This window comes from Hippichthys cyanospilos, chromosome 2, assembly GCF_059441005.1.
Source record: "Hippichthys cyanospilos isolate Australia breed blue-spotted pipefish chromosome 2, RoL_Hcya_1.0, whole genome shotgun sequence".
NCBI lineage: Eukaryota > Metazoa > Chordata > Actinopteri > Syngnathiformes > Syngnathidae > Hippichthys > Hippichthys cyanospilos.
The window spans coordinates 24,886,381-24,911,496 of record NC_142370.1 but is presented as its reverse complement, the minus strand read 5'-3'; the positions used below and the strand labels follow the sequence as shown (position 1 = coordinate 24,911,496).

The 25,116-nt window shown below is 38.6% G+C and overlaps 3 protein-coding genes across 4 annotated transcripts; all 3 read right to left on the bottom strand.

Annotated features, from left to right (window-relative positions):
* Positions 1-1,682: 1,682 nt before the first annotated feature.
* Positions 1,683-6,329, bottom strand: LOC148427984 (acidic mammalian chitinase-like). The gene is made up of 12 exons (XM_088436024.1): positions 6,245-6,329; positions 4,064-4,124; positions 3,813-3,844; positions 3,703-3,729; positions 3,395-3,590; positions 3,242-3,295; positions 2,876-3,032; positions 2,638-2,762; positions 2,458-2,557; positions 2,197-2,361; positions 2,033-2,110; positions 1,683-1,847 (listed from the first exon to the last, which is right to left on the bottom strand). Exons 3-12 carry the CDS (start codon positions 3,835-3,837, stop codon positions 1,683-1,685), a joined length of 1,092 nt encoding a protein of 363 aa, XP_088292150.1. The 5' UTR covers positions 3,838-3,844; positions 4,064-4,124; positions 6,245-6,329.
* A 1,455-nt stretch (positions 6,330-7,784) lies between these two features.
* LOC148427983 (acidic mammalian chitinase-like) lies at positions 7,785-11,366 on the bottom strand. Its single transcript, XM_088408267.1, has 12 exons — positions 11,169-11,366; positions 10,695-10,746; positions 10,422-10,453; positions 10,326-10,352; positions 10,011-10,206; positions 9,870-9,923; positions 9,248-9,404; positions 9,038-9,162; positions 8,859-8,958; positions 8,607-8,771; positions 8,443-8,520; positions 7,785-8,344 (listed from the first exon to the last, which is right to left on the bottom strand). The coding sequence occupies exons 3-12, from the start codon at positions 10,444-10,446 to the stop codon at positions 8,192-8,194; spliced, it is 1,080 nt and encodes a 359-aa protein (XP_088264393.1). The 5' UTR covers positions 10,447-10,453; positions 10,695-10,746; positions 11,169-11,366; the 3' UTR covers positions 7,785-8,191.
* A 6,492-nt stretch (positions 11,367-17,858) lies between these two features.
* Positions 17,859-25,097, bottom strand: LOC148427982 (acidic mammalian chitinase-like). Of its 2 annotated transcripts, XM_088438016.1 has the most exons (12): positions 25,001-25,097; positions 24,868-24,901; positions 24,590-24,619; positions 24,308-24,512; positions 23,405-23,461; positions 21,894-22,059; positions 21,693-21,817; positions 21,498-21,621; positions 21,218-21,400; positions 18,910-19,029; positions 18,460-18,592; positions 17,859-18,374 (listed from the first exon to the last, which is right to left on the bottom strand). In XM_088438016.1, the coding sequence occupies exons 2-12, from the start codon at positions 24,890-24,892 to the stop codon at positions 18,016-18,018; spliced, it is 1,527 nt and encodes a 508-aa protein (XP_088294142.1). In that variant the 5' UTR covers positions 24,893-24,901; positions 25,001-25,097; the 3' UTR covers positions 17,859-18,015. The 2 variants fall into 2 exon arrangements, with proteins under 2 accessions (XP_088294142.1, XP_088294133.1); XM_088438007.1 differs by lacking the exon at positions 25,001-25,097 and having other exon boundaries at positions 24,868-24,957.
* Positions 25,098-25,116: the final 19 nt, after the last annotated feature.

The following is a 25,116-nucleotide window of genomic DNA, read 5'->3' as shown; positions in this document are numbered from 1 at the left end:
CAATTTAATGATCAAATTTGTGGTTGTGTCCTTGGATTTGGGGCCACATGTTTTGGACACTTGGGTGAAGAGAAAAGCGGGGTAGACAATTGGTCGCCACCTGGTTGTGTGTTGGCTCAAATAGTAGGGTAAGATTCCGGTCCCAACTAGCAAACCCAAACCTTATTATGAGGGTCTACTGGGAAAGTCCAGCAAAGTCCTCCATCAGAAAGAGTTTCAACTACACAATTGCAACCGCTCGTCATCCTCTTGGGAAGCAGAGTGCGTAAACTCCGAGGTTGGTTCTCCTATCTCTAAGGCTGAAATCACTGAGGGGGTCAAAAAACTCCATGTCGGCAAGGCCCCTGGGGGGTATAGATCCACCCGGAGTTCCCAAAGATTTTAACATTGTCCTGATGTGTTGATATGGGGGACAGTGCTTGTGGATTGGCAGACCGGGTGGTGGTCTCCTTTTTTGGAGAAGGGGGACTGGAAGGTGTGTTCCAACTATAGAGGGATCACACTCCTCAGCTTCCCAAGTCAGGTCTATTCGGGGGTGTTGGAGAGGAGGGTCGGTCGAGGGTGCGTGGGTTTTCTGGTTTTGGAGAAGGCATTCGACCAAGTCCTTTAGGGAATTCTGTGGAGGGTCTTTTGGGAGCACAGGCTACCGAACCTCTGATATCAACAGATCGGTCCCAGTACCAACAATGTGAAAGTTGGGTCTGCATTGCTGAAGTACAAATTTGTTTCCAGTGAGTTCAAAAGGATGCACCTGAGCTCAATTTTAAGCATATTTGTGCAATTTTAAGAGTATCATTTAAGCAATTGGGTGCCAGATTTTTAAACGCAATTTTGAGTTTTGATATCAACATTTCAGAAGGCTGTTTATTGAAAATGATTAGGGATGAAGGCATATTATAAAAGTTGCTTTGTGCAATGTTGTCAATTTGGTGATTAAATAGTGAATACGTACATAATTGATCATTAATAGTTGTTGGTTTACAGTGTTCTCTTGCTACTTCGTGCGTCACTTTTCACGCCTGTTTTTCTTAAGGTAAGTATACATGGGACGCCCCGATAGAATTAGAGGAAAAAAACTCGACACAAAGACTTAAGGCAAGGACTCTGATTCCAAATCTAAACCTAAAATCTTACAGGCAGATATGGTAGATAGACATCAGAACCGCAAATCTACCGAATTGTCCTTCAAGCAGTAATTTTTAGTGAATACCTTTTTTTTTTTCTTCAAGTCTGATGATGATAATATTCTTCACGAAATTTTGTGCTCTTCAGCAGAGGACTCTGACATTATTTTTTTATACTTTCATAAACACACCTAATTCAGATATATTTTATTGAATTTTGTGTCTCACAATCACCAGATTAGCAAAACAAAACAACAATGACATGCAGTACGACATGTACAGCTATCTTCAGGGTGTCAATTGACAGTCGCCCATTAAAAATGTATGTAATTGAAAACTACATCATTGAAAGAAACAGTCTATGATTACTGCCACGTTAAAGTTATGATTCCACAAATAAACACACAACTGTTTTTATAAAATGTAATTATGTTAAACGCTGCTCACCAAACATACACCAAAATGCTTTGGTATTCTGCTTGACGAGGACGTCTACAGATTTACTCGAATGAAATCAATCAAAAAAAGTGATTCCAAAAATTATTTTGGAATGCTGTATTACTTCGTCATATTGGTAGTGTTAAACTGGACATGCACGCGTGCGATGACGGCAAAGGGTCCATGCAGATCACTCGGGTCAGTGCAAGAGCTTCCATGGAAGTCATCCAGATTCAGAGACGCAACAAAGGCTCCTGCATAGTCGTTCATATTAATGAAACTGACCTGTTTAACCAAGGGAATAAAATAATAGTAATGTTATGTTATATATATATAATGTTAGTGCATATATATATATATATATATATATATATATATATATATATATATATATATATATATATATATATATATATATATATATATATATATATATATATATATATATATATATATCTGAGTTTGTCTACCTTTGCATCTATATCAGCTTGGTTGTCAAAGGAAAACCAGATATCTGCTGGAGTGGGGCCTTGCAGAGAAGAACACACCTGAAAGGAAGAGCCATATTTTAATGATGCAGTATTTTCACCGGTTATAATGGAAGCTGCTGCTGACCCATTGCTTCATATTTTACCTCATAACGGGCCCAGAAACCTGCTGGCAAGTGACTTGAGCTGCTTTGCACCAGTTCGGCTTTGCCTTCTGAGTCCAAAGTAAAAACCTGTCCAAATACTCCAATTCCCATGTTAAGCTTATCAGCTGGTGCTCCTGCGTTCTCCCAGTATTTCATTGCGATGACCTAAAGTATATGGAAAATAGTTGTAACAGATATGGCTCACAAGTCATTAAAACATGAAGCACAGAGAGCTACACAGTACATAGCATTGTTACTCACGGCCTTGTTGTATGAACCAGTTGGAGTGCTTAAAGATGGTGTCGCTTGCGCAAAGTATTTGTCAATGTCTGATGTCATCACATTCAAGAGGTCGACATCACTGAAAAAACACAGAGGGGTTACTGCATTGCAAAAAATGAAAGAGCACATTCTGGAAATTGTTTTGAAGCGCGGCATTACCTGCCAATGGTTTGGACCTCATAACTCCTTTCAATGGCTGCGATATCAGCAGCGACACTAGCTGTGAGCAGCAGCTTTTCTTGTCCAGATGTAAGAGCCTCAGCCTCAATTTCGGCTCTGAATTCCTGTACGAGAGAGAGAGGCTTTGTGAAGTTGACATGCATGGTGAGAGAGGGTTTTTTTTTTGACTCATGATGCCTGTGGCTTATGGGAATATCAGATTTTTTTTAAATCATACCTGGATAAGCGAAGTGAAATCAGTTTTGGCCACCTGTTGACTTTTTTGATTCACCCATAGGATGTTTATTCCATCAAAATGATGCTGTCTCAAGTAACTAATTGCAGACAGAATGAAAGTGTTCCTGTTTGAGGGTGAGGCCATCAGGTCTTGGACTCTTGAACATGAGGAAAAACAAGTACTCATTGACAATACTGACAAATAAGACATTACGTTGAATGCAGGCAGACACAGCAGGCAGCTTTCTTGCAGTTATGAATTCAGTCATTTTATTATTCTTTTTCTAAACTGGCTGATGTTGCAGGGTGAATCACAGTAGGTCATTCAAGTATAGCAATATAATGATTATTACACATCATAACTTACAATGCTCTTTTAACCATCAAGTTGACCTCCAAAATTGTTTTCAGTTGTGGGCTACTGTTGGAGCAAAAAGGTTTGTAATTATTTATTATTGACATCCTGGAAAAAAAAAAAAAAACATTTATTCAACAAAAATGCAACAACTTCATGTCCGACCTTAGCGCAGTGAAGGTGGGAAATTTCATGGTGTCATCCAACTTAGAGGAAATGTCATAATCAGATTTAATGGTGACGAAGCTGTAGATGAGGTGGGTACACAGGGTTGCATTGATATCTGAGATTTCAAATTTTCTGTTTCCAACATTTTGGTCCGAAGTGCTTAAATAGTGACACACGACGTGTTGACAAGAGGCTGAAAAGAAACCACCTTGTGTTAAGTTAAAAGGGTAATCATTATTATGGTAGCTCTAGATCTTAGAAACTTGCTCACTGGATCTATAAACTATTGCAAGACACAAACTTACCCAACTGGGCGGTGATTAGACAGGCACCTGCGCAGTTGGCATTTTTCATCAGAAGTGTTCAAACCATCAAGAATCAACCTTGTAAATTGTGTTTCGTTTTTACAACTTACCCGCAAGTAGAATTAGCATCTGCATGTTGTTGCTACAAAGTCAAAAGTAAAAAAAAAAGTTAGGACAATATACATGAGGTTGGCTATGTGTCGCAAACATTGTCTCATAATGATGTTTGTAAGTGTTGGCAAATAAGCAGGAAAATGTCAAAATGTGAAATCTAACCCAAATAAAGGTGGCTTAGGACCAATAAAAACAAACGTGTTGAGGGACAATTTGTAATACACTGTATGAAATAGAATACACTTACAATATGAAATATTTCTTTCTTTTTTGTGTCTCCAAAGATTTAGTTAGTGTCCAAAGAGCATCTGGAATGTTCACAAAAAGAGAAGAAAGAACATTATTGATGACAATCTCTTTCATTTCATAATATTTCTGTGTTGAGATGAAATATTGTATGCAAAAATGTTTTTGTATACTTACCAACAGCACTGCTTTGAGTGTTTCTCTGTGACGATTGATCAATCACTCAATGGTCCCGCTTATTTTATATTGTACTGAGTAGTTTACATTGTGTAAATGAGGTATGATAATTGACAGGATATATCATTCTTTCAAGAGCCTCCGCTTCCAGGACCAAAATTATTTGGCACAGTTTCAAAGAAAATCATGAGGTGGGTGTGGTGCGGCCTTAATCTTAAAATTACGACCTTATGTTCATTTTTTTAATTATTGTAATTGACACCTTAGACAACAGTTGCACAGGCTCATTGTCAGTTACTGGATTCGTAAAAGAAAAGAGGAGCGGCAAGTGATGCTCATCAGCTAGCTTGGAATTTTCAAGGTGCAAAACAAAAGTGGTCAAACGTACTTGAACCCTTACACCTAATAGCTTTCAACATTCAACAGTTGGGGATAAAACAAAATTCTTTCACTCGGTCATGTCACTTTCACCTCAAGAGCTTAAGAGATTTGTGTAGTGGATTCACCTGCATTTGGAAACCTTGTTAGCAAGATCTCTGTCGCAACTAGCAACAATGACAAGGTATGCTAATGCTAATTTTGCTATTCATAATAGCCTTAAAATAGTTCTGGTCAACGTGTATCAAGATGAAGCATACAAAAACCTTCGTTAAAGTTACAGTATGTTAACCATAATAACACAAATGTAGCCTCGCTGCTAACGTTAGCTGAGCCACTCCTGGAGGACCAAGCTTCTCACCCTATATCTGAGGGTGAGCCTCAACACCATGCCAAGGAAACCCATTTTGGCCACTTGTATCACGTTCTTTCGGTCACGGCCCACAGCTAGCGACCTTGTGTGAGGGAAAGAACGTAGATTGACCGGTAAATCGAAAGCTTCGCCTTTGGGCTCAGCTTCTTCTTCACCACGACGGATCGATACAGCGTCCGCATTTCTCTCCGTCCTCCCCATGAATAAGACCCACAGATACTTCAACTCCTCCACTTGTGGCAGGACCTCATCCCACCCCATGAGAGGGCACACCACCCTTTTCTAACTGAGGACCACAGAGATTCGGTGGTGCTGATCTTCATCTCAGCCGCTTCACATTCCGCTGCGAACCGCTCCTATGAGAGTTGGAGGTCACGGCCTTGAGAAGCCAACAGCACCACATCACCTTCAAAAAGCAGTCTTGCAATGGTGAGACCAAACCCAAACCGGTCTTCCTAAACGCTCATGCTGGGTCCTGGATATCATGTTCAATTAATCAGGCAATTAATAGAATTGGTAGCCTTGGCGTATTCCAACCTTCACTGGAAACAAATTCGACTTACTCCCAATGCAATACCAAACTCTGACATCATCGGTACAGGGACCGAAGAGCCCTTATCAGGGTGTTCGGTACCATGCACTGCAATCTATAAGTTAGTTGCTGGTCTGCAGTTGAAGTAATATCCCTCAAATTGTGATTTGATCTGATTCTTGGTGGGACTTGGAAAGAGGGGCCTCATTTCACCTTCCTACTTACCTTTCTTAAAAATCAGGGCCCCCCCCCCCCCCCCCCCCCCCCTTGTGTACTTTTGGCGATAAATAAACCTAACTTTAGTCTATTCTAGGTAAATTGCAGTAAGCATGCTCCATGGGGTCACTGGGGACTAACTGATAGAGACAAGTTAGAGGGTTAAAGTTGACAAGAGAACATGTCATTATAGCGTTAAAGCAACTATGCTTTCCATTGATATGAGCCAGCCAGCCATCGCTCTAGGCAAACTTCATCTCAAGGACCTGGATCCATATAGCTGTTTTACATGGCTTATCGCGGCACTTCTGATTTTCAAGGCAGAGATTGCTTAACTACCTCTAATTGTTGGGTGTGTATGATCAGATACTGCTTAAGTGGGTTAGGTTTACTCAACACACCAAAAAGTGGGTGTGTAAGTTTGAGAACTGTTGTGTGTTTTGTCAGACAAAAGTCAGACATTGAACTTGATACACCTGTACAGTACATGCTGAGGGTACACTCACTGTGGTGCGCTTCCGCAAGGCCGCCTCACACCTGCGCCCACTGCGTGCGTCTTCGGTCCCACGCGCTGTGTCGCATCCTACATGTCTTGGGAAGTCAAACTGCGCATGCGCGGGATTATCAACTCGCGCAATTTAAAAACGAAAGTTTTCTAAACTTCCTGGAAAAAACAACAAATTCAGTTTGTGGAAAGTTTGCTTGGATAAAACTTCATTGCAAGCAATGAAGTGCATATGTAAGCCTTAAAAAGTGCTTCTCTGGTCTCCAAAGTGCGACTGTAACAAAGGGTCCCGTTCACAGTGAAGCCGATGAAGCAATGTCAATTGTACAGACAAGGAAAAGCATCCACCTTTGGCTTCATCCCATCAATCAGTAAAGAACAAAATCTTTCCCGTGTTCTTTTTCCTCCCGATGCTTTTTGAACTTCAACTTGACCATGGTGGATGGCTGCATTTTTCAAATCCTGCATAAAGTTGGCGATCCGTGGCGCAATCTACAGTATACATTATATATATATATATATATATATATATATATATATATATATATATATATATATATATATATATATATATATATATATATATATATATATATATATATATATATATATAATCCCAGATTTATTTAACTAATGGCACTTAAATATACGTAAACACTTATTTAGTTTTGCCACTTTCGGTTCTCCATAGTTTATTAATATTTTGCTTTTATTGCTTCTAGTAAGATAAGTTAAGAAATCAACTGTGGAAAGGGAGCCGATTGCAATAGGGCTTGGTATTCACACGTGCATTTTTTTGTTAAATCATTCTTTTGTATGTATGCATTTTTGTAGTGGTCTTCATTGAATTTAGCACAGAAAATGAGAATGGAGAAGTGTAAGGTTTGAGTTTAAATTGAAAACAAGACAGTTGCGACCCTGTCAAGTTGCTTTCCAGGAACGAGTCAACATATCGTAGCAGTGAGTAGTGTAGTGGATAACACGTCGCCGTGTGCAACATTTATTCTTCCACTAAAGCCCCACTCGCGGCACTCAATTTTTTTTTTTTTATGCTTTTCAGATTTTCCCTATGTTTACAATTTCTTGCAGAGATATTTGTTTTGCTTTCTATGTGGCTTGTGACGACTCTGCAGTTGGGAAACAAAAAACATGTCAACAATCGACTGTAACACTTAATTAGCTCACCACGTAAATTTCATTTGAGTCTGAAATAACTGCCACTCCAGATTTCTCCTACGTTCCAAAAGCATGCATGGCAGGTGTATTGGACATGCTGAATTGTCCTTAGGTGTGATTGGGTTGTTCGTCCCAGTGTGCCCTGCAATTGGCTGGCAACCACTTCAGGAGATCTAGTTCTACATAGATAATGAATTGGTATTTTCGCATTCATAACGTGGAAGACTGTGTGGTGAGTGCCTCTGCAATTCACGCTCCAGAAGTGATTGAGCTCAAATGTTGTATGTATATTCCCTTTGACTTATGCAATAAGACACAGTAAATACTGTAAGTATAGTTATCTTCCAAAATATATTAACACACTGTGGTCAAAGACACGTTTTATTTATTTTTGTTTCACACAATCACCTGATTCCAAAACAATGATATGGATTCTGGTGTATACAGCTTTCGTGATGGTCTCCATCGACACGTAGCCACGCAAATCTTTTATGATTTTCATCGAAAACAACTGCATGAGGAATGGGGAAACTGATTTTGCCAGTCCCACTATGAAGGAATAATCCCAATGTTATAAATTCAGAAAAAGCGTATTTCATAATATAGCTGCCAACATTATGATCCCAATTATACTAACTACTCACCACACAGCAACCAAAATGTGTGTATATTCTGTTTAATGAGAAAATCAACATTTTAATTTCATGAAACCATACACCTTGGTAAGTTAAACAAATGATGCCATAAACTCTATTGATGAAGTTATGTTACATCAAATAGCGGTTAATTGCTCATGCACACGTTTGGTGACAGCAAACGGTCCATTCAGATCACTTGGGTCAGTGCAAGAGTTTCCGGTGAAGTCATCCAGATCCAGAGACGCGACAAAGGCTCCCGCATAGTTGTTATTGGTTATGAAACTGACCTGTAGGACCCCCCCCACCCCAAAAAAAAAAATATATTATGCATATATTCAGGTAAACAAACTGCATACATACACCACATTTGGCAGAGTTTGTCTACCTTTGCATCAATGTCGGCTTGGTTGTCAAAGGAAAATCGAATATCTGCCGGAGGAGGGCCTTGCAGAGAAGAGCACACCTGACGGGAAGAGCCATATTTGAATGATGCAGTATTTCCACCAGTTGTAATGGAAGCTGCTGCTGATTCACTGCTTCATATTTTACCTCATAACGAGCCCAGTAGCCTGCTGGCAAAGTAGCCAAGCTGCTTTGTTCCGGTTCAACTTTGCCCTCAGGGTCAAACGTAAAAACCTGTCCAAATACTCCAATCCCCATGTAAAGCTTACCAGCTGGGGCTCCTGCGTTCTCCCAGTATTTCAATGCGATGATCTGAAGTATACAGTATTGGAAAAAAGTTAGAACAGACATGGTGCACGAATCATAGACAGCTATAGCATAAATAGCATTGTTACTCACGGCCTTGTTGTATGAGCCACTTGGAGTGCTGAAAGATGGTGTCGCTCGCGCAAAGTATTTGTCAATATCTGATGTCATCACATACAAGTAGTCTACATCACTGATAAAACACAGAGGGGTTAGTGCATAGTAAAAATGAAAGAGCACATTCTGGAAATTGTTTTGAAGCGCGGCATTACCTGCCAATGGTTTGGACCTCATAACTCCTTTCAATGGCTGCGATATCAGCAGCGACACTAGCTGTGAGCAGTAGCTTTTCTTGTCCAGATGTAAGAGCCTCTGCCTCAATTTCAGCTCTGAATTCCTGTACGAGAGAGAGAGGCTTTGTGAAGTTGACATGCCTTTGACAATTCCCGCAGTAGATGGGAGTATCTTATTTTCGATCATACCTGGATGAAGGAAGTAAAATCAGTTTTAGCCACTGGTTGGCTTTTTTCATTCACCCATAGGATGTTTATTCCATCAAAATTATGCTGTCTCAAAGAAGTAATTGTAGACAGAATGAAAGTGTTCCTGTTTGAGGGTGAGGCCATCATGTCTTGGACTCTTGAACATGAGGAAAAACAAGTACTCATTAACAATATTGGCAAATCAGACATTACATTGAATGCAGGCAGACACAGTGGGCAGCTTGTCTCAATGCCTTGCAATTATTGAGTCAGTCAATGTACACACATACATACATACATACACACACACACACATACACACACACATATATACATATACAGTATATATATATATATATATATATATATATATATATATATATATATATATATATATATATATATATATATATATATATATATATATATATATATATATATGAATTAGGTAGGGAAACAGCCATCATCATGCTCTTTTCCAGTATCCAGTAGTATATCACAATTACTACACATCTTAACTTACATTCGAAATGTATTAATATTTTTAAACTGTCTGATGTTGCAAGGTGAATTGAGTCATTCAAGTAAAGCAATATAGTGAGTATCGCACATCTTAACTTACATCGCTCTTTTAACCATCAAGTTGACCTCCAAAATGGTTTTCAGTTGTGGGCTACTGTTGGAGCAAAAAGGTTTCATGAGTTATTATTGACATTCGTAACATGAGTTAGTCAACAAAAATGCAACTACTCAATTTCTTGACCTTAGAGCAGTGAAGATGGGAATTTTTACAATGTCTTCCGCCTTTGCTAAAATTGTATAATCTGGTTTCATGGTGACGAAGCTGTAGATCAGCTGAGTACAGAGGGTTGTGTCGACATCTGAAATTTCAAATTTTCTGTTTCCAACATTTTGGTCCGAAGTGCTTAAATAGTGACACACGACGTTTTGAGCAGAGCCTGAAACATTGAGAGAAACCACTTTGTGTTTAATTAAAAGGGTAATCATTATTATGGTACATTTGGATTTTACAAACTTGATCATTGGATCCATAATACTTGGCAAGACACAATCTTACCCAACTGAGCGGTGATTAGACAGACACCTGCAAATTGGCATTTTTCATCAGATTTGGAAAAACCACTGACATTATGCTTTCTTATTTGCAAATTACCTGCAAGAAGAATTAGCATCTGCATGTTGTTCCTGTAAAGGAAAAAAAAAGTCAATTTTTACAAGGTAGGCTGTGGGATTTAATTTAAATATAATAATTATACTCGTGACTGCTGGCAAAAAAAAAAAATACATAAAATGTTGAAAACAAATAATAATAAAGATCTCAGACAAAGTTCCAAAGGGATGGTGTTCAGAAACAATGAAATACATGGTGATATAATTTTGATACTGTATATTGTAGAACATAGTTACAATTGGGCTCTTTTCTTACTTTTGTTAGAAGCCTAAAGATTTGATGAGCGTCCAAAGAGGATCTGGAACAACTGGAAAAGTAAAAAGAAAAGACACAGATTTGTTTACCTATTTACAGTAATCAGTACTCAGAAAATGTTGCTCAATACTGCAAAATTGTCACTATAGGATATGAATTGTGCAGACTTTCTGTCTTCTATATTTGAGACCATCCACCCTGACTGAATCCTTTAATTTGGACTTTTTCACTTTTGGTGAGATCTCGTTATTTACTATTTATTCTAGAAGGAAACATTTCTAATTGAACTCAAAATCTTCCATCCAAATGAGCTGAGTTTCTCAAAAATGTATGAAGCTCAAACTAAATTTTTGGTCAAAACAGTTTTAGTTCAAACAGATAACAGACATTGTATTACAATAAAAAAATGTTTTAACCAACATCTAGCATACAAAATTAGTAAGAAATGAAACAATCATTTAATTGTATACTCACCAGGAAAAATGCTGCTTTTTCTCTCTCTCTCTCTCTGATGATGGCTGAGCACTGACTGGATGGTCACACGTATTTATACTCTACACGTTAACAGTTTGTTGACCTGGTACGGAAATTGGCTAGATCTATCATTCTTTCGAGAGGCTCAGCATCCATTAGCAAAGGTATTTGGCACCTCTCTAAAAAAAACTCATGAGCTAGGTGTAACCAATAATAATAAAAAAAAAAAAACAATAAAAAAAATACTTTCGCTTAATCTCTTCATCAAATGACTGTAATTAAAAGGTCAAACTACAGTTACATTAAATGTCAGCTCCTGGCTAGTGTCGACTTTTGTTGACTCACTCAGTCAATTAACATGTCTGGGTCTTACGTGTCAAAAATCTGTCCAGATTCTCAGCGGTGTATTTCGGCATGTGCGACTTGCGGCCGCAGGATGCTGGCTAGAAAGTCGAAAAAGTTAGATGGTGTGCTAAAAACTATGATTTTTTGGGGGGAAGTTTGCACCTCATTATGGTTGTCCCATCTAGTCTGTGGTAATGCCGGAAAAAATGCACCACATCATCTCATAATGGTTTCATGTTTACAGTCAATATGAAACTGGCAGATGCAAAAGCATGATCTTGAACACTATATATCAGGAGTGTCAAGCTCATTTTAGCTCAGGGGCCGCATGGAGGAAAATCTATTCTCAATTGGGCCGGACAGTATAAGAGTTTAAAGAATTTCATGAAATAAAAAAGAAAAAACGAGTTGGAAACTCACAAAGAGGTCATGATGTTACACGGACTAGGGATGTGCTGCGTGCTAATTGCTGAGCTGTAAATAAAGTCAATTTGAAAAGAATCACAAAACTGATTGTTTATAATACCAGATGGACCAAAGTTGAATATCTGGAAATGGCCCAGACGGTGACCCCCACTCATTGTTAATCTCATCAGATCGATTGAAGGATTTGAGCTGTGTTGACTAGTAGCACATCAAGGTGAGATGTTAATGCTAAAGCAACCGCTTGTAAAGTGTTCCCCATTCCGTCACTGAAGCGATCAGCTCTAACTCAAGCGTGGCAACTGGTCACTTCCGCTTTTAAGTTGCAGTGCTCATCTGGGCAACATTAAAAGGATGCATTTTTGTGCATTGTAATGTTCTTTGTTGTCCGGGCATGAGGAAGACTGCGGAGGAAGATTGAGAGAGCCAGTTAGCGGTTGTCAAACACAAGTGTAAGTTATGGCCGACAGCAGCTCTTGACAACAGTTTTTTTCTTTCTTTTCTTTCAATAAAAGAAATGATAGGACAGACACGCTTCAGAGAATCATTAAACATGCGCGGAGGCATTTCAGTATCCTATTCAATTTTACAGTATTCATTTTTCAGTAGAGAAAGTATTGTCTCACGCATGTGAGTAATATGTGAATTGATTTGGAGTTTGCATTCACTGTATTGTGTTTAATCTTTGTTGGTTTTATTTTGTTTTGTGGACATGCTGACATTGCTTTCTGTTCCGTATGAATAGCTGTTCTTATGGTTAGCTCTTTCAATCCGCATGTGCACGCAAGAGAGCCAGGAGAGTCGGGTGTGAGGGAACGTGGAAGAGGACATGACTGAATGCTATTCTTGTCTTTGCTGATCAATTTAGAAGGAAGGCGGCAGAAATATTGATCACGGCCTCGGACCCGCAATGGGGAAAAGCTTAATGCTTACACAATAGTGGGATCAGTCCTGCTGAAACTACATTCAACAACAGAATCAAATGTATTTAAATTTGCAGCTATCGTGCATCAGAAGAGTTTCTAATAACCGATAAGACACGGCGGATGAATTTCCACCAGAACGGGCTTCAGGCACTGCGCATAGTGCACTTAGCTGACAGGAAGCGTATTGGTTTGTTGTGTTTTTAATATTGATTTAATTACATTTTACATTGATCAAAACCGTAGTAAATGAGAATCTCAATTCATATGTGAAGTGATATTTTGGAACATCGAAATGTTGGCACCATTGATTGCTCAAGAGCCATTTTTTTTCTATTAAAGCAAAAGGTTTTGCGTTGTACATAGGTTTTCATGTCATTAAGAAGCCTGTTCCATACTTGGAGGGCCTTAACTGTGAAGGAGGATTGTCCAAAGGCAGAAAATCTTTGTGGAATCTTACACTTCCCTATGGAGGCAGATTTTAATGATCTAGTTCTCTGTTTGGAATAGGCTACCACATATGTTTTGGTGAAACCGTAGAGAAATGTGTGACCCTTGTGCTCTATGCACAAATGATAATTCTGAGTAATGAAAACAGAGTAGCTACACATCAGAGCTTCAGAACTGTTAACATAGCGGCTCTAGGGTCGTAAGCGCCCCTCCAAAGTCAAGCATGCTTGTACTGTTCATCATAATTTCACTTGAAAGAAAGAAAGAACGAAAGAAAGAAATGGAAAAAGAAGAATATCCTTGAATAAAGGAAATGAAGTGATAACAATCAATTATTTTCACATGTTGATCAACACCTCCCAAGCCCCAGGACAGAAAACAAAAATCTTACTGCCATGCCTGACCTTTTATGTTTTATGGCATCAGCACATCATTTTCATAGATGATCTTGTTGTAATTAATCTAAATTGGTAGGTGTGGATGCTTAGCAGATGATAAGCCTTCCAAGTGCGATCAGCACTTTGCATTGTGTGTGGGTGTGCGTGTGTGTGTGTGTAGTTCTGCTTTCCACAGGGCTTGAAGTGAGGTGGTGTTTTGACAAGTTAAGTCACAATGCGTGAGAAAAGAAAACTGCAGAACTTTTTCCGTCATTCCATCTTTAAATGTGGCTGCTGCACACGACAGTACAGTATATAGGTCCTTGTCTATCACAGTTGCGAGAGCAATGCTTTGGTAATCACATGGTCGAACGTAATGCATATTTCTGATGGTTTTCAACCTTTTTGGTTTATTCATGAATATTCTCCTCTCAATGTTTTGTTTCTTTCTTACCATATTTTTCAAGCTAAAGACTGCAATGTTTTGCTCATGATTTGAGCCCTGCGGCTTGTAGTCCAGTGCGGCTTATCTGCATTTTTTTTTTTTTTAAGCAAATGTGTGTATCTGTTCAAGGTGTTTAATTATGGAACAACTATTATATAGAACTGAAAAGATATCATTTTTACTTGCCACTAAGGTTAGAGAGTCACGAAATTTCAATTCTCTGCCTGTCCTTGCACATGTGGTAGAATTGACAATAAAGCAAACTTTGAACTTTGAACTTTGAACTTTGATAGTCTGAAAAATACAGGACTTGCTTACATATTAGCACGACAGATCTACAGCCGAAAGTGCAATACTGCAATTATGACGTTTTTGTCACTGTTAAACCTACAATCCTATGTCATTCTGAGTATATGTACAGTATAACTTACTGTTATGTTGCCATAGCACAAATGGAACGCCAAGAACCTTAGAGCCACACGCAGGCCAATTGACTTGAAAGCCTCATTAATTCATGAAGCCTCCTTTCATCCTTTCCGTCATGAAACCTAAAATAATTTCAAGGTTTCATCTGCTATAACTTCCACTGCACAGCAGGTGTCAGTAGGGAGCTTATATGAATGAAGCATGGTAGTGTAATGAACCTGCAGCAGCACCTCAGTGGTTGAGTAAAAATTATTTTGCCTATGAACGCTCAAAAATACACAAGCCAAGAAACAAGCATTCAAACAAAACTCACATGTGACAGCGGGAGCTGGTTGGAAGACAAAAGGGCCCGGGCCAATGAGCAGAGGTGGAGGCAAAATACCTAACAGTCAAGAAACTACATTAAAAAATACAACTGCTGACAAAAGCACTGATCACTTCAAGCCTTTTAGAGCCACTTGCAGTTGAAGTTTATCGTTTTTGACAGTGATTCTCAACTTTTTTCAGTGATTTACCCCCTGTGAAATATTTTTTTCAGCCAAGGACACCTCTACCAGCACAAAGCATTGCAAAAGATGCATTCAGTGTCTAATTTAAAACTTTTAAAATAACGAACATAAAACTTTAGAACAAGGTGCATGAATATGAAGTTAAGGGTTAGGGTTAGGGTTACCCTCAGGGGTACTCGTACCCCCATTTGAAAACCTCTGGTTTATGCAATAGTTTCTTGAAAATCCTAGCAGCACAAGATGGGGCAATATTGCACTGAATTATTCTTTTTTTCTTTTTGCCCAAATCCTTTCACTGTAGTGCTACTGTCAAGTTAGTTTTAAGACATCTGACAAAAGTGTTTTTTTTTTTTTTTTTACTTGTACATCATAAGACAACAATAACACTACTCCGACAGAATACATCAAATAAGCAATACAGAGTCACAATGCACAATGAGTCACAATAGACGACCTACGCAACTGCGCACATATACTTGCACACACAACTTGTGCTTAGCCGTGGTCGTAATCAATTTCTTTTCCTACTTCAATCCTAATTAAAATGAAGACCGAACGATGTTTATGTTATTTTTAGTTTCTAGACCTAACATTTCTTTGGAACTTCTCATCTTCTTTTATCGTGATTTTTCATGGTTTAAACAAAAAAAGCCTAGGACTTTTTTTTTTTTTTTTAAATTCCAGGCTGTTAATTTGTATGTTTTTTAAAGATTTTGAGTTAAAGACTGTCTAGTCTTTTATCCCTATTTTCTTGCACGGTTTGGAAACTTCTGCGTTTGGCAGTTGTTCTAAAATGCATAAAAAGTTGAGTTTGCGTCACAGCTGGCGGCCATGGGATGAAGAACACGCAGGAATTAGTATTGAGGCCTTCATTTGGAAGGACAGACCACCGAAATGTCGTTAACTGTGCTCCTTTTTATTTCGCGGACCAAGAAGAGAATGTGTTGCCACTTGCGCTAAAATGGGTGAGTGCAGAACATCAGATGGCTTTTTAATGTGTGGGACACTCCCTTGTCAGTCAGTTTACCTCTGAAATGATTAGAAGAATTGCCTGTGGCATTTTGGATTTTAAGGACAGTGAGTACTTTTGTCATTGAAATGTATTGAGTGAGAGCGAAAGATGATAAAATTAAAAATATTAGTCTGACGATTCTATTATATGCAGTGGTTAAAGCAGGTGTAGGTTGATGTAAGACGTTCCTATGAAATTTGGTGAGATTGATGGCACTTTTGTCAAGGAGTGACATGAAGCTCACTTACAGTAAGTCTGGGTTTATCATGCAGTAGGATATGTTGGCTTTGACTGCTCCTACAGAAAGTTGGCTTGGTGCTAAATAAGACTGTGTTTAATCTCTTTGAACAAAACAACCAGCCAACGTTTTACTGAGCATGTCCTTACTTTACCTCTGTGCTTTTGATTTCCTCATATTTGGTTGGACGGTTCAGAAAGTAAAACGTTGTCACTGGTCTCGTAATTTGTCGTTACAGTAAATATCCTCAACAACGAAACCTGCTTGCGCAAAAAAAATCCCCCAGTTAAAAAAAAAAAAAAATCCATGCATTGAAGCCTTTCCCACTTTCTTATATCCTCGTACAAAGAAAAATCCCCATTGCATAAAACGAAATGTTTTTTTTCTGCATTGGCATTTCACTGAAATTCACTACGGCGAAAACAAGCCTGCAGCAAACGTCTGGCTTGGTTTATACTTGACACGCCGTCATGCATTTTGCAGCACCTTATACTTGAAGCGTTTTTACCCCGCAGTCAGACGATATTCTCCCATGCTATAGGTGGCAGCCAATGGAGTCTGCGGCATACAAGCAACACTATAACAGAATCCTCGTCGAGTCAAATGATCTAAACAGACTCCTCAGCCTTCCACAACGTGGTGCTCGCCAGGAGTGGTTTACGGTATTTAGATCACGGTATTGCTTTTCAGACCAACTTCTATAAGCGCTAATTTGTCCGCCATGTTGTCCGTTTGTAAAGAAATTCCGAAAGATACGGGCTGCAGAAAATCTGGCCCGCGCGAAGGGCCGCGGTTCCGAAATCACATCATTTTGAGGCGTGGAGCCGTGTGGAAGTCCCGGACGTGTCGAGCTTAAACCAAGCTTAACACTTGAAGACAGGATAAAAGTCATAAAGATGAAAAATGGATGAAGGAAAGTGAAAGACACTACGCAAGAAATTGATTTAAGCATGAAAATGAATGCTGGTTGTAAATTTGGCAATTTCTTTCTTTCTTTCTTTCAGTCTTAGGTGGTTTTGCTTTTGACTTCATATATTGTAGATTGCACCACTTTTTGTTTTTTTTTTAACATTGGCGACATAGATTTGCAATGATTAAAATTCCCCTGTTGTAAAAAATCTCTGGCTGCGAACATGAATTCGTTGTAAAGGAGCTCTACTGTATATTAGAATGCTTGAAATGCTTTCTCTTGTGAGCGGCAACAACCGCACCGTTTAGGTCTGTAATTGTGATACAAAAGGAAACCCTGCCAAAGTTACCACGTAAACAAACATCTTCACCGGAAATCGCTCCCACTATCACTCCCTCCTCTAATTTACTGAGTGCTACTTAATCGCACTCATTCGATCCACTTTTCGGAAAGCAAAATGAAACCATGTACGTATTTTTAAAATTTTTATGGATGTTCTTTTTTGGCATGACCTATTGTCATATAATATCGCCATTCAGTTTTATTTGGCAGGGGTGCATTACTTGCATGAATGAGACCAGAAACTGACCCTAAATAAGGACACCCAGGCACACACAATTACACATACAAAATTTCAGTTCAATATTGCAGTTTATTGACAGACGCAATACAATACATATCTACAGACAAGATAATACGCACATGAAGTAGCGCAGGTGATGTTTTATTTATGTTGTCGCCATATACAGAAAGCTTCAGGCTTATGTTTGTGGACTTCATTGAATACATTCAGTGCCTCGCATTTGGCCAATCGCAGCACTTGCATTTGCCGTTAAAAACCAGATCGGCCGGACATTTCTGGATGAAAGTGCGCCCGTGGAAGCATTGATAAAAGGAGTTTTTGTCATTGCTGTTCTCATAAAGATTGTCGGCCTTGTCGGCGCAGAAACCACTTCCAGGACTGATAGTCGTGATGATCGGGGCAGCGGTGGTCTCTGGAGCCACTGTGGTCTGAGGCGCTATCGTGCTTTGGGGCGGTGCTCTCGTGGTCTCTGCCGTCATTGGGATCTCTGGTGCCATTGTGGTTTTATTCGGTCCAGTTGTGGTCTCTGCTGGGTTTGTTGTGGACTGCGGTGGTGTTGGGAGACCTAACAGGATGAAGTAGAAATCTGAATAAATTCATCACAATCTATTGGACTTGTTCAAGGTATTGTTTTGCAGAGAATTCCCGACCTGAACCCAGAAGAGAGCGAAGGTAACTGATGAGCGGGTATTTTCCTTGACCGCAGAACTGTCCGGTAAAATCATCAAGATCCAACGCCCAGACAAAAGCGCCACCAAAGTTTTCTTCTTTCAGGTAATGTGTCTGTGGGACATCATTGATAACGTGCTTCGGTTTTAAAGGGCTTTCAAGAAAAAAAATAAATAATAATTGCATGTTCTAGAATCTAGATCCTTACTTTGTTGTAACAGCGTTTCTTGGTAATAATCCTATTCAATAGCCTATTTCCAACCCTTTTAAATGGCACATCATTTGTAGGCAACTTGCATTTGTGCTGCGAGCATCAAAGCTGAGTAGCGCAACTCAGTTGGCGCAAAGCAACTAGGCGTGTCTTGTTTTGAAACATTCATGAAAGTAATTAATTAGTAAGTAAGTAAGTAATTGAAGTAAGTAATTGTTACCTTGATTTCAAAGCTCTGTCTGTTATCGAAACCAACCCACTCGTTGCCTTGAACGGCATACGGCACCCTCTGCTCTTCGATCCAATGGAGACTTCCTCCTCTACTGAGGAAAGTGCAAATCTGTTGACATGAAGTAAATAGTCTGTTCAAACAATCTGAACAATGGCAAATGACTGGGTGTGTCATAATAGCCTCCAAGTTCAGATTAGGCTGCACGTGAACCAGTATGGCAAAATTTGACGAACGATTCTTGTCTTGTAGTTCCCAAAAACTGTAATGTTCAAGTATGCAATGAGTTCCTACTCAAATAAACACACCAAGCTACAGTTGCCTAAGGTCAAGAAAGCCAATGTTGGCAAGCGCAACTATTTCTGGACGAATGCTTTTGATTTTCTGCCTGCGTTAACAAAATATACAATATAGCGCTTTCTTAAGCCATTGGGTTTAATGTAATGTCAGTCCACCCTTTGCAGCTGGAATCGTCTTCAACTCTTCTGCTTTCCACAAGGTTAAGGAGTATGTTCACTGTTTCGGAAGTACTATAGTGAGGTTAAATTCTGAAGATGGGTGACAAAGCCTTGCTCTCTGTATTTCCTCTACTTCGCTAATATAAATTGCAATCTGATGTTAGAGTTTGTAATCTTCTAATCATCATGTACAGTATTCCAAAGGGTTTGTTTTTAATTTTAATTTCATCATTCGTTGTGTGCTGAAAACTAGTGGCTTAATGGCCTTTTTTTTTTTCTTGGGGGGCGGTGTCACATTCCCTCTAAAGTCCCAGCAGATATAACTATGGAGCCACCATTTCAAAGCAAAGATGGTAAAGCAGCATTTTGGTGTTACGCTACACGGAAACGGAATGAACTGAAAAAGTAGAAATTAAGTACTGTTGGCCCACAAAGTAAACGCTTTTTAACCCTAATGTTTTCAATATCAATTTCACTATATATTCTTATACTGATTTTAGTAAGCGTCTTTATTTTTATTATTTCTTTACTTAGCTTTCAAATGACTTTAACTCTTTTGTTCATGAATACTTTTAAGTGTCTTTTAAATGATGTGAAGCATATTGAGTTACCTTCTGTATAAAATGTGTTTTAGGAAGAGAGCAACCTTGTTTTTTGCTCAGAATGGTTATTGTAACTTATTTGTTCTCTTTTTCATTTGATGAAGTTTCTTTTCTTTTCTTTTTTTTGTGGTAACTTTCCATTGTTGTAATGTTTACTCACCACAAAGCATTGATGATTACCAAACACTTCCTTATGTTACTTCCTCATTTTACCTACTCTGAATACTTTCACAGGGCATTCAGAAAGTATTCCCAGTGCTTCACTTTTTCCATATTAAGTCATATTACAATCAATTAAAATTGTAATAATTTATTTTAATTTATTTATTAAAAATAGAAAACTAAGAAATCACATTTACGTGATTTACATCCACGGCCTTTGCTTAATATTTTGTCGAACCACCTTTTGTCGCAATTACAGCCGCGAGTCTTTTTTTTTTAATATGATGCCATAAGCTTAGCACATCTATCTTTAGCTGTTTTGCCCATTCTTCTTTGCTGTTATCCTCAAGCTCCATCAAGTTGTATGGGAGACATCTGTGCATAGCCGTTTTTCAGGTTTTTCCAGAGATGATCCGTCAGATTGAAGTCCGGGCACAAGTTGCAAGTCTACGATTACTTCTACCACAATTCCTTCGAATTCATGGTTGGTGTTGTGCTCTGACATGCGCATTTAGCTGTGGGACAATATATTTATTGGTGTGTGCCTTTCCAAACCATGTCCAATTTTACTGCAGGTGGACTCCAATTAAGCTGGAGAATCATCGCAAGGATGATCAGTGGAAAAAAACATCCACCTGAACTCAATTTTGGGCTTCATGACAAAGGCTGTTAATGTGAATGTAAATGTGATTTCTGAGTTTTCTATTTTTAATACACTCATAAATTGCCCCCCGAAACGTTTGTGACATTGTCATAATTGGGTATTCTGTGTTTGATTTTGTGATTTTTTTTATGTGTAAGACAGGAAATTTAAACACAGTATGTGAGTGATTTGCACCATTATTTTAAGCTGCACCAAAATGTCCCAAAGACGAAGGATTTAAATCCTTCTCCGGGTTGAACCACTGCTTCACTTGGCCATGGTGTGAATTTTGTTTAAAAAAAAAGAAAAAAAAGAAGAAGAAGAAGAAAGAACAAGATCATTTGCATGCACTTTTTTTCCCCTACCTAATACATTACCAAGTACATTCACCACACACCATGATCATCATTGGTGTGAGGTGAATGTTCACTGACCTCATAGTAGGACCAAAATCCAGCTTCACGCGTGTATGTCCCAGCTGCAGCCGCTCCGGAGGCAGCTGCGCCAACACCATCAGCTGCTGAAAGCGTGCGAAACGTGCGTCCGTAAGTTGCAAAACCGAGGTTGAGCTTTTCAAGAGGAGCTCCTTGGTCTCGCCAGTATTTCATTGCAAAATCCTTTGACAAGGGTGACAGAAATAAAACGTTTTGTGTAAGAGACATTGGCTTCACAGTTTGAAATAGAAGCTAATTGTTAGGTGAAAACGGCACTCACAACATTGTGGTAGATGTTGTCCCCTTGATCGGAAGAGGCCTGGTACAGGGGGCTGTTGTGGCCAGTAAACGCTTCCCATGCTCCGTGAAAGTCATAGGTCATGATATTGAGGAAGTCTAGAAACCTGTCAGTCACCACAGAGCATGACCAGAGAATTCGGGAAGTTCAAAATCAAAGACGACTGACTCGGCTCACTTTGACACTTTTGCAATCTCGTAACCGTTGTCAATGTTTCCCTTTCCAGCCGCGACGGCGGCTGTAAGTAGCAGGCGTGGCCGGCTCGTCCGTGTCGCTTCGTCTTCAAAGGCAGCCATTAATTCCTACATGTAATTGCACATCGATTTAGAGTCCTGTCTCAAGATAACAAACAAATGATTTCCTGCTAAGCCAGCTGACCTGACAAAGCACAGTGAACCTTTCTTTGTCCACTGAAGGGCTTCCTCGCGCCCCGGGGTATTCCCAGTCCAGGTCCAGCCCATCAAAGCCGTGCTGGCGTAAAAACTTAATGGAAGACTGAATAAACGTCAAGCGGTTGGCAGGCGTTGACACCATGGTGGTAAATCTGCAGGAATGGAGAATAGGCGGTTAAAATGCTTCACAAGATGTACCTGAGAGTTTTCTCAGTTGCTTTGATCACATTAGAATTGAAATTTGTAAAACAATAAGTGCGGCTAAAACAGGAACATTTCTAAGTTATGTTGCCAATGAAAAAGTACATTCTGGAGGCCTGTTTTGGTTTTTGATGGTATTGATTCCAAATCGATAGTTATTCCTTTTATGTGTGGCAAAAAATGATTAAAAGAAATACACATTTCACATTTTGCTGTGTGAACTGAAAGGTTTTCACAAACCATCTCAATGCTGCATACAACAACGTAACAATAAAGATTAAACGTGAACATGGGACCATCTCCTTCAAAAAATGATACTTTTATCTTCCTGGCTTTTGGGCCACAACTTTTCATCCACATCAAAGCAATCACTTGCTGTGAGCAGTGGCGGTCCATGCGTTTCACATTTACGCCTTCATTGATCTCCGACGCGATTAAATAACCCTCATAATACCATCGTTTATGATACCACGGCTAGAGAAATTATATACAGGGCACACGTAAGCGTTACTGGGTGTTGCATCACCTTAATTGTGTCCAACACAGGCTATCTTCAGGAGAATTTAAACATCAATAAACCCGCAGCAGCAATTAAATCTCATCACTGTATGTGATACTTTCAAAACTTATAAATAAAAGGGAATTTAAAATGATTTGTCCACAAAGGTTTATGAAGTCCACCAAGAGCATGCAAGCTCTATCAAGATTGTACGCTAAATTGCAGTTTAAAATAATAATATCATTTTATTGATTTACCATAAATCGAATATGATTAATTCATGCAGCCTGGCGACACAAATTAGCTGAATTCTGATTGGATAATAACTCTGGATAAAAATACACTGAAAGGAGCACAACCAAATACAGTATATTCTGTAGATATAATATGACACGAAATGAACAGAATATGGAGAATAATAATCATAATTAAGTATATAGGTAAAGTGAATAAAAATGAAATTGACTTTTATTAGAATTACGATGTCAGGTCATGCCAGGAGAGAAGGCCTTGGTGGTTATGACAGTCCACCACTGGCCCATTTTAATATTGTTGATCAACTTGACATAAATTATTGATGATGTAGGATGATGTAGGAATTAACAGTGTTCTACACAACCCTTTGCAAGTAGCAAAGCATCTGAAACATACCGTCTTGAAAGAAATGAGAAACTGCTTTCTTGATGTTCACAAGTGACATAATGATGTGAAAATTGAATAAAGCAAATGGTAAAAAATAGGATTACAATTGTGTTTTTTTAAACAAATCCAAGGATCTTTTAGATTTGGAAACTTACTGTGCAGTTCCAAAGTTCCATCCACCAACTGCGAGCAAAGTCTTCAGCTGAGGGTTTCTGTGTGATGACCACATTCATAATTTATTTGGTTATGATGTTAGGGAAGTATTTCCAATGCAAATTTAAGACATGCAGTACAGTGCCAGCACAGGTAATCTCATAAAAACGCATGGTACGTTCATTAAAGACTCTAAATTGTCCATTCGTAGAATTGAGTCTGAATGGTTGTTTGTCTGTTTGTAGCCTGGGGTTGCTTTGAGGACGGTTCAGGGTGTACCCGGCCTACTGCCCGAAGACACACACCCAATCTTGTGGGAATGAATGCAGTTCAATTATGTATTTTAATGATCATCTAGTCTAGTGGGTTGACCTGTTTGGCTTCCTGTTAGATTTTTATCCTCTCTAGCAATGAGATTTATTGCTAAAGTTAAAAAAAAAATCAAAATGGGGCAGTGTGCAAAATGTAAAAATAAATAAATAAATAAAATAAACTATCCTCAATTTTACCTTAAAAATGTGATAGTCAATAATGAAATGAACATTGTTTTTTTTGTTTTTTCCCCCCAAGTACTCTGTTAGTTTGAATTTAATGCCTGTAATATTTTATCCAAATATAAATGAATATAACTAGGACAGGGGCAACCAATAACTAGGAAGGTTAAGAATTGCTTAAAAGACGTTTTGAACATTTCACAACTGAGCAGGTTAATCATAAACACAATTAGAATGATCACACGCCCAATATACATACACGCCGTCTGCACCATTAATATTTTGTTTAGCGTAATGCTGTCAGAGTTGTATTTTAACTGTGATGTAAAATGTATTGGTGTGCTGGGAAGAGCTCCACTAAAGCTAAAGCGTGCATTTGCTTGACACCATTCTGCTCACAATAGACTTTACCTGCTCTTGAGTTGATTGAAGGATTTATACAGGATGTCATCATTCCATTCGTAAGTTGACAGCTCATTCAAAGGGCTGATGATTGAGAATGCGTAGATCAGGTGTGTGCAGAGGTGGGGGTCCACATCTTCTGGCATATATCTTCCGATCCCTGGCCTGTACTGGGACCAGTTAGTAAAGTAACAGACCAGGTTTTTGGAGGACACTGTTGGAAAGAAGAGGAATTAAATGAAGCTCCCAGTGTTGGTGAAAAGGGTATTATGAAAATAGTAAAGGACGTACCAAGTTGAAGGCACATCAAGAGGGACAGTCCTGAAAAACAAATGTAAAAAATTATATATATACATAAAAATACATAACATGTTCAGGATTGAATGAAGTACTCTTCTAGCTGTGGATAAATCAAAACATTGTATATATATATATATATATATATATATATATATATATATATATATATATATATATATATATATATATATATATATATATATATATATATATATATATATATATATATAAAACTTATAAATTATAAATAAATTTATAAATAAACTTACCAGCCAATAGTTTTAGATTAGCCATGTTTGAGGCCTGGAAAATATGAACAGAAATGATTGTCAGAGATGTCAGTTCTTCATAACAATAGTCTGAAATTCCGCTGTAAGAAGTTTAAAACATCTACATTCTTACCTGGTTTATTGCGATTGGCTGGTTGTGTTTGCCCTCTGCCTGGGAGTGGGTTTTATAGGACAGTTAGGAGGGACAAAGGCTGTGTGCCGCTGTGGTGAGAGAGATGCTCTCAGAAG

Bases quoted from the DNA above. Each gene is read 5' to 3' on its own strand.
- LOC148427984 (XM_088436024.1), bottom strand. From the start codon at position 3,837: ATGCAGATGCTAATTCTACTTGCGG. The intron at 2,558-2,637 runs GTAATGCCGCGC...GTGTTTTTTCAG, and splicing joins GAGGTCCAAACCATTGGCAG to TGATGTCGACCTCTTGAATG. The intron at 1,848-2,032 runs GTAGACAAACTC...TTGGTTAAACAG, and splicing joins AAGCTGATATAGATGCAAAG to GTCAGTTTCATTAATATGAA.
- LOC148427983 (XM_088408267.1), bottom strand. From the start codon at position 10,446: ATGCAGATGCTAATTCTTCTTGCAG. The intron at 9,924-10,010 runs GTCAAGAAATTG...TTGCTCCAACAG, and splicing joins CCCATCTTCACTGCTCTAAG to TAGCCCACAACTGAAAACCA. The intron at 8,345-8,442 runs GTAGACAAACTC...GGGGTCCTACAG, and splicing joins AAGCCGACATTGATGCAAAG to GTCAGTTTCATAACCAATAA.
- LOC148427982 (XM_088438016.1), bottom strand. From the start codon at position 24,892: ATGGCTAATCTAAAACTATTGGCTG. The intron at 22,060-23,404 runs GTAAGTTTCCAA...CCATTCCTGCAG, and splicing joins TGGAACTTTGGAACTGCACA to ATTTACCACCATGGTGTCAA. The intron at 21,818-21,893 runs GTCAGCTGGCTT...AATTACATGTAG, and splicing joins GGTTCACTGTGCTTTGTCAG to GAATTAATGGCTGCCTTTGA.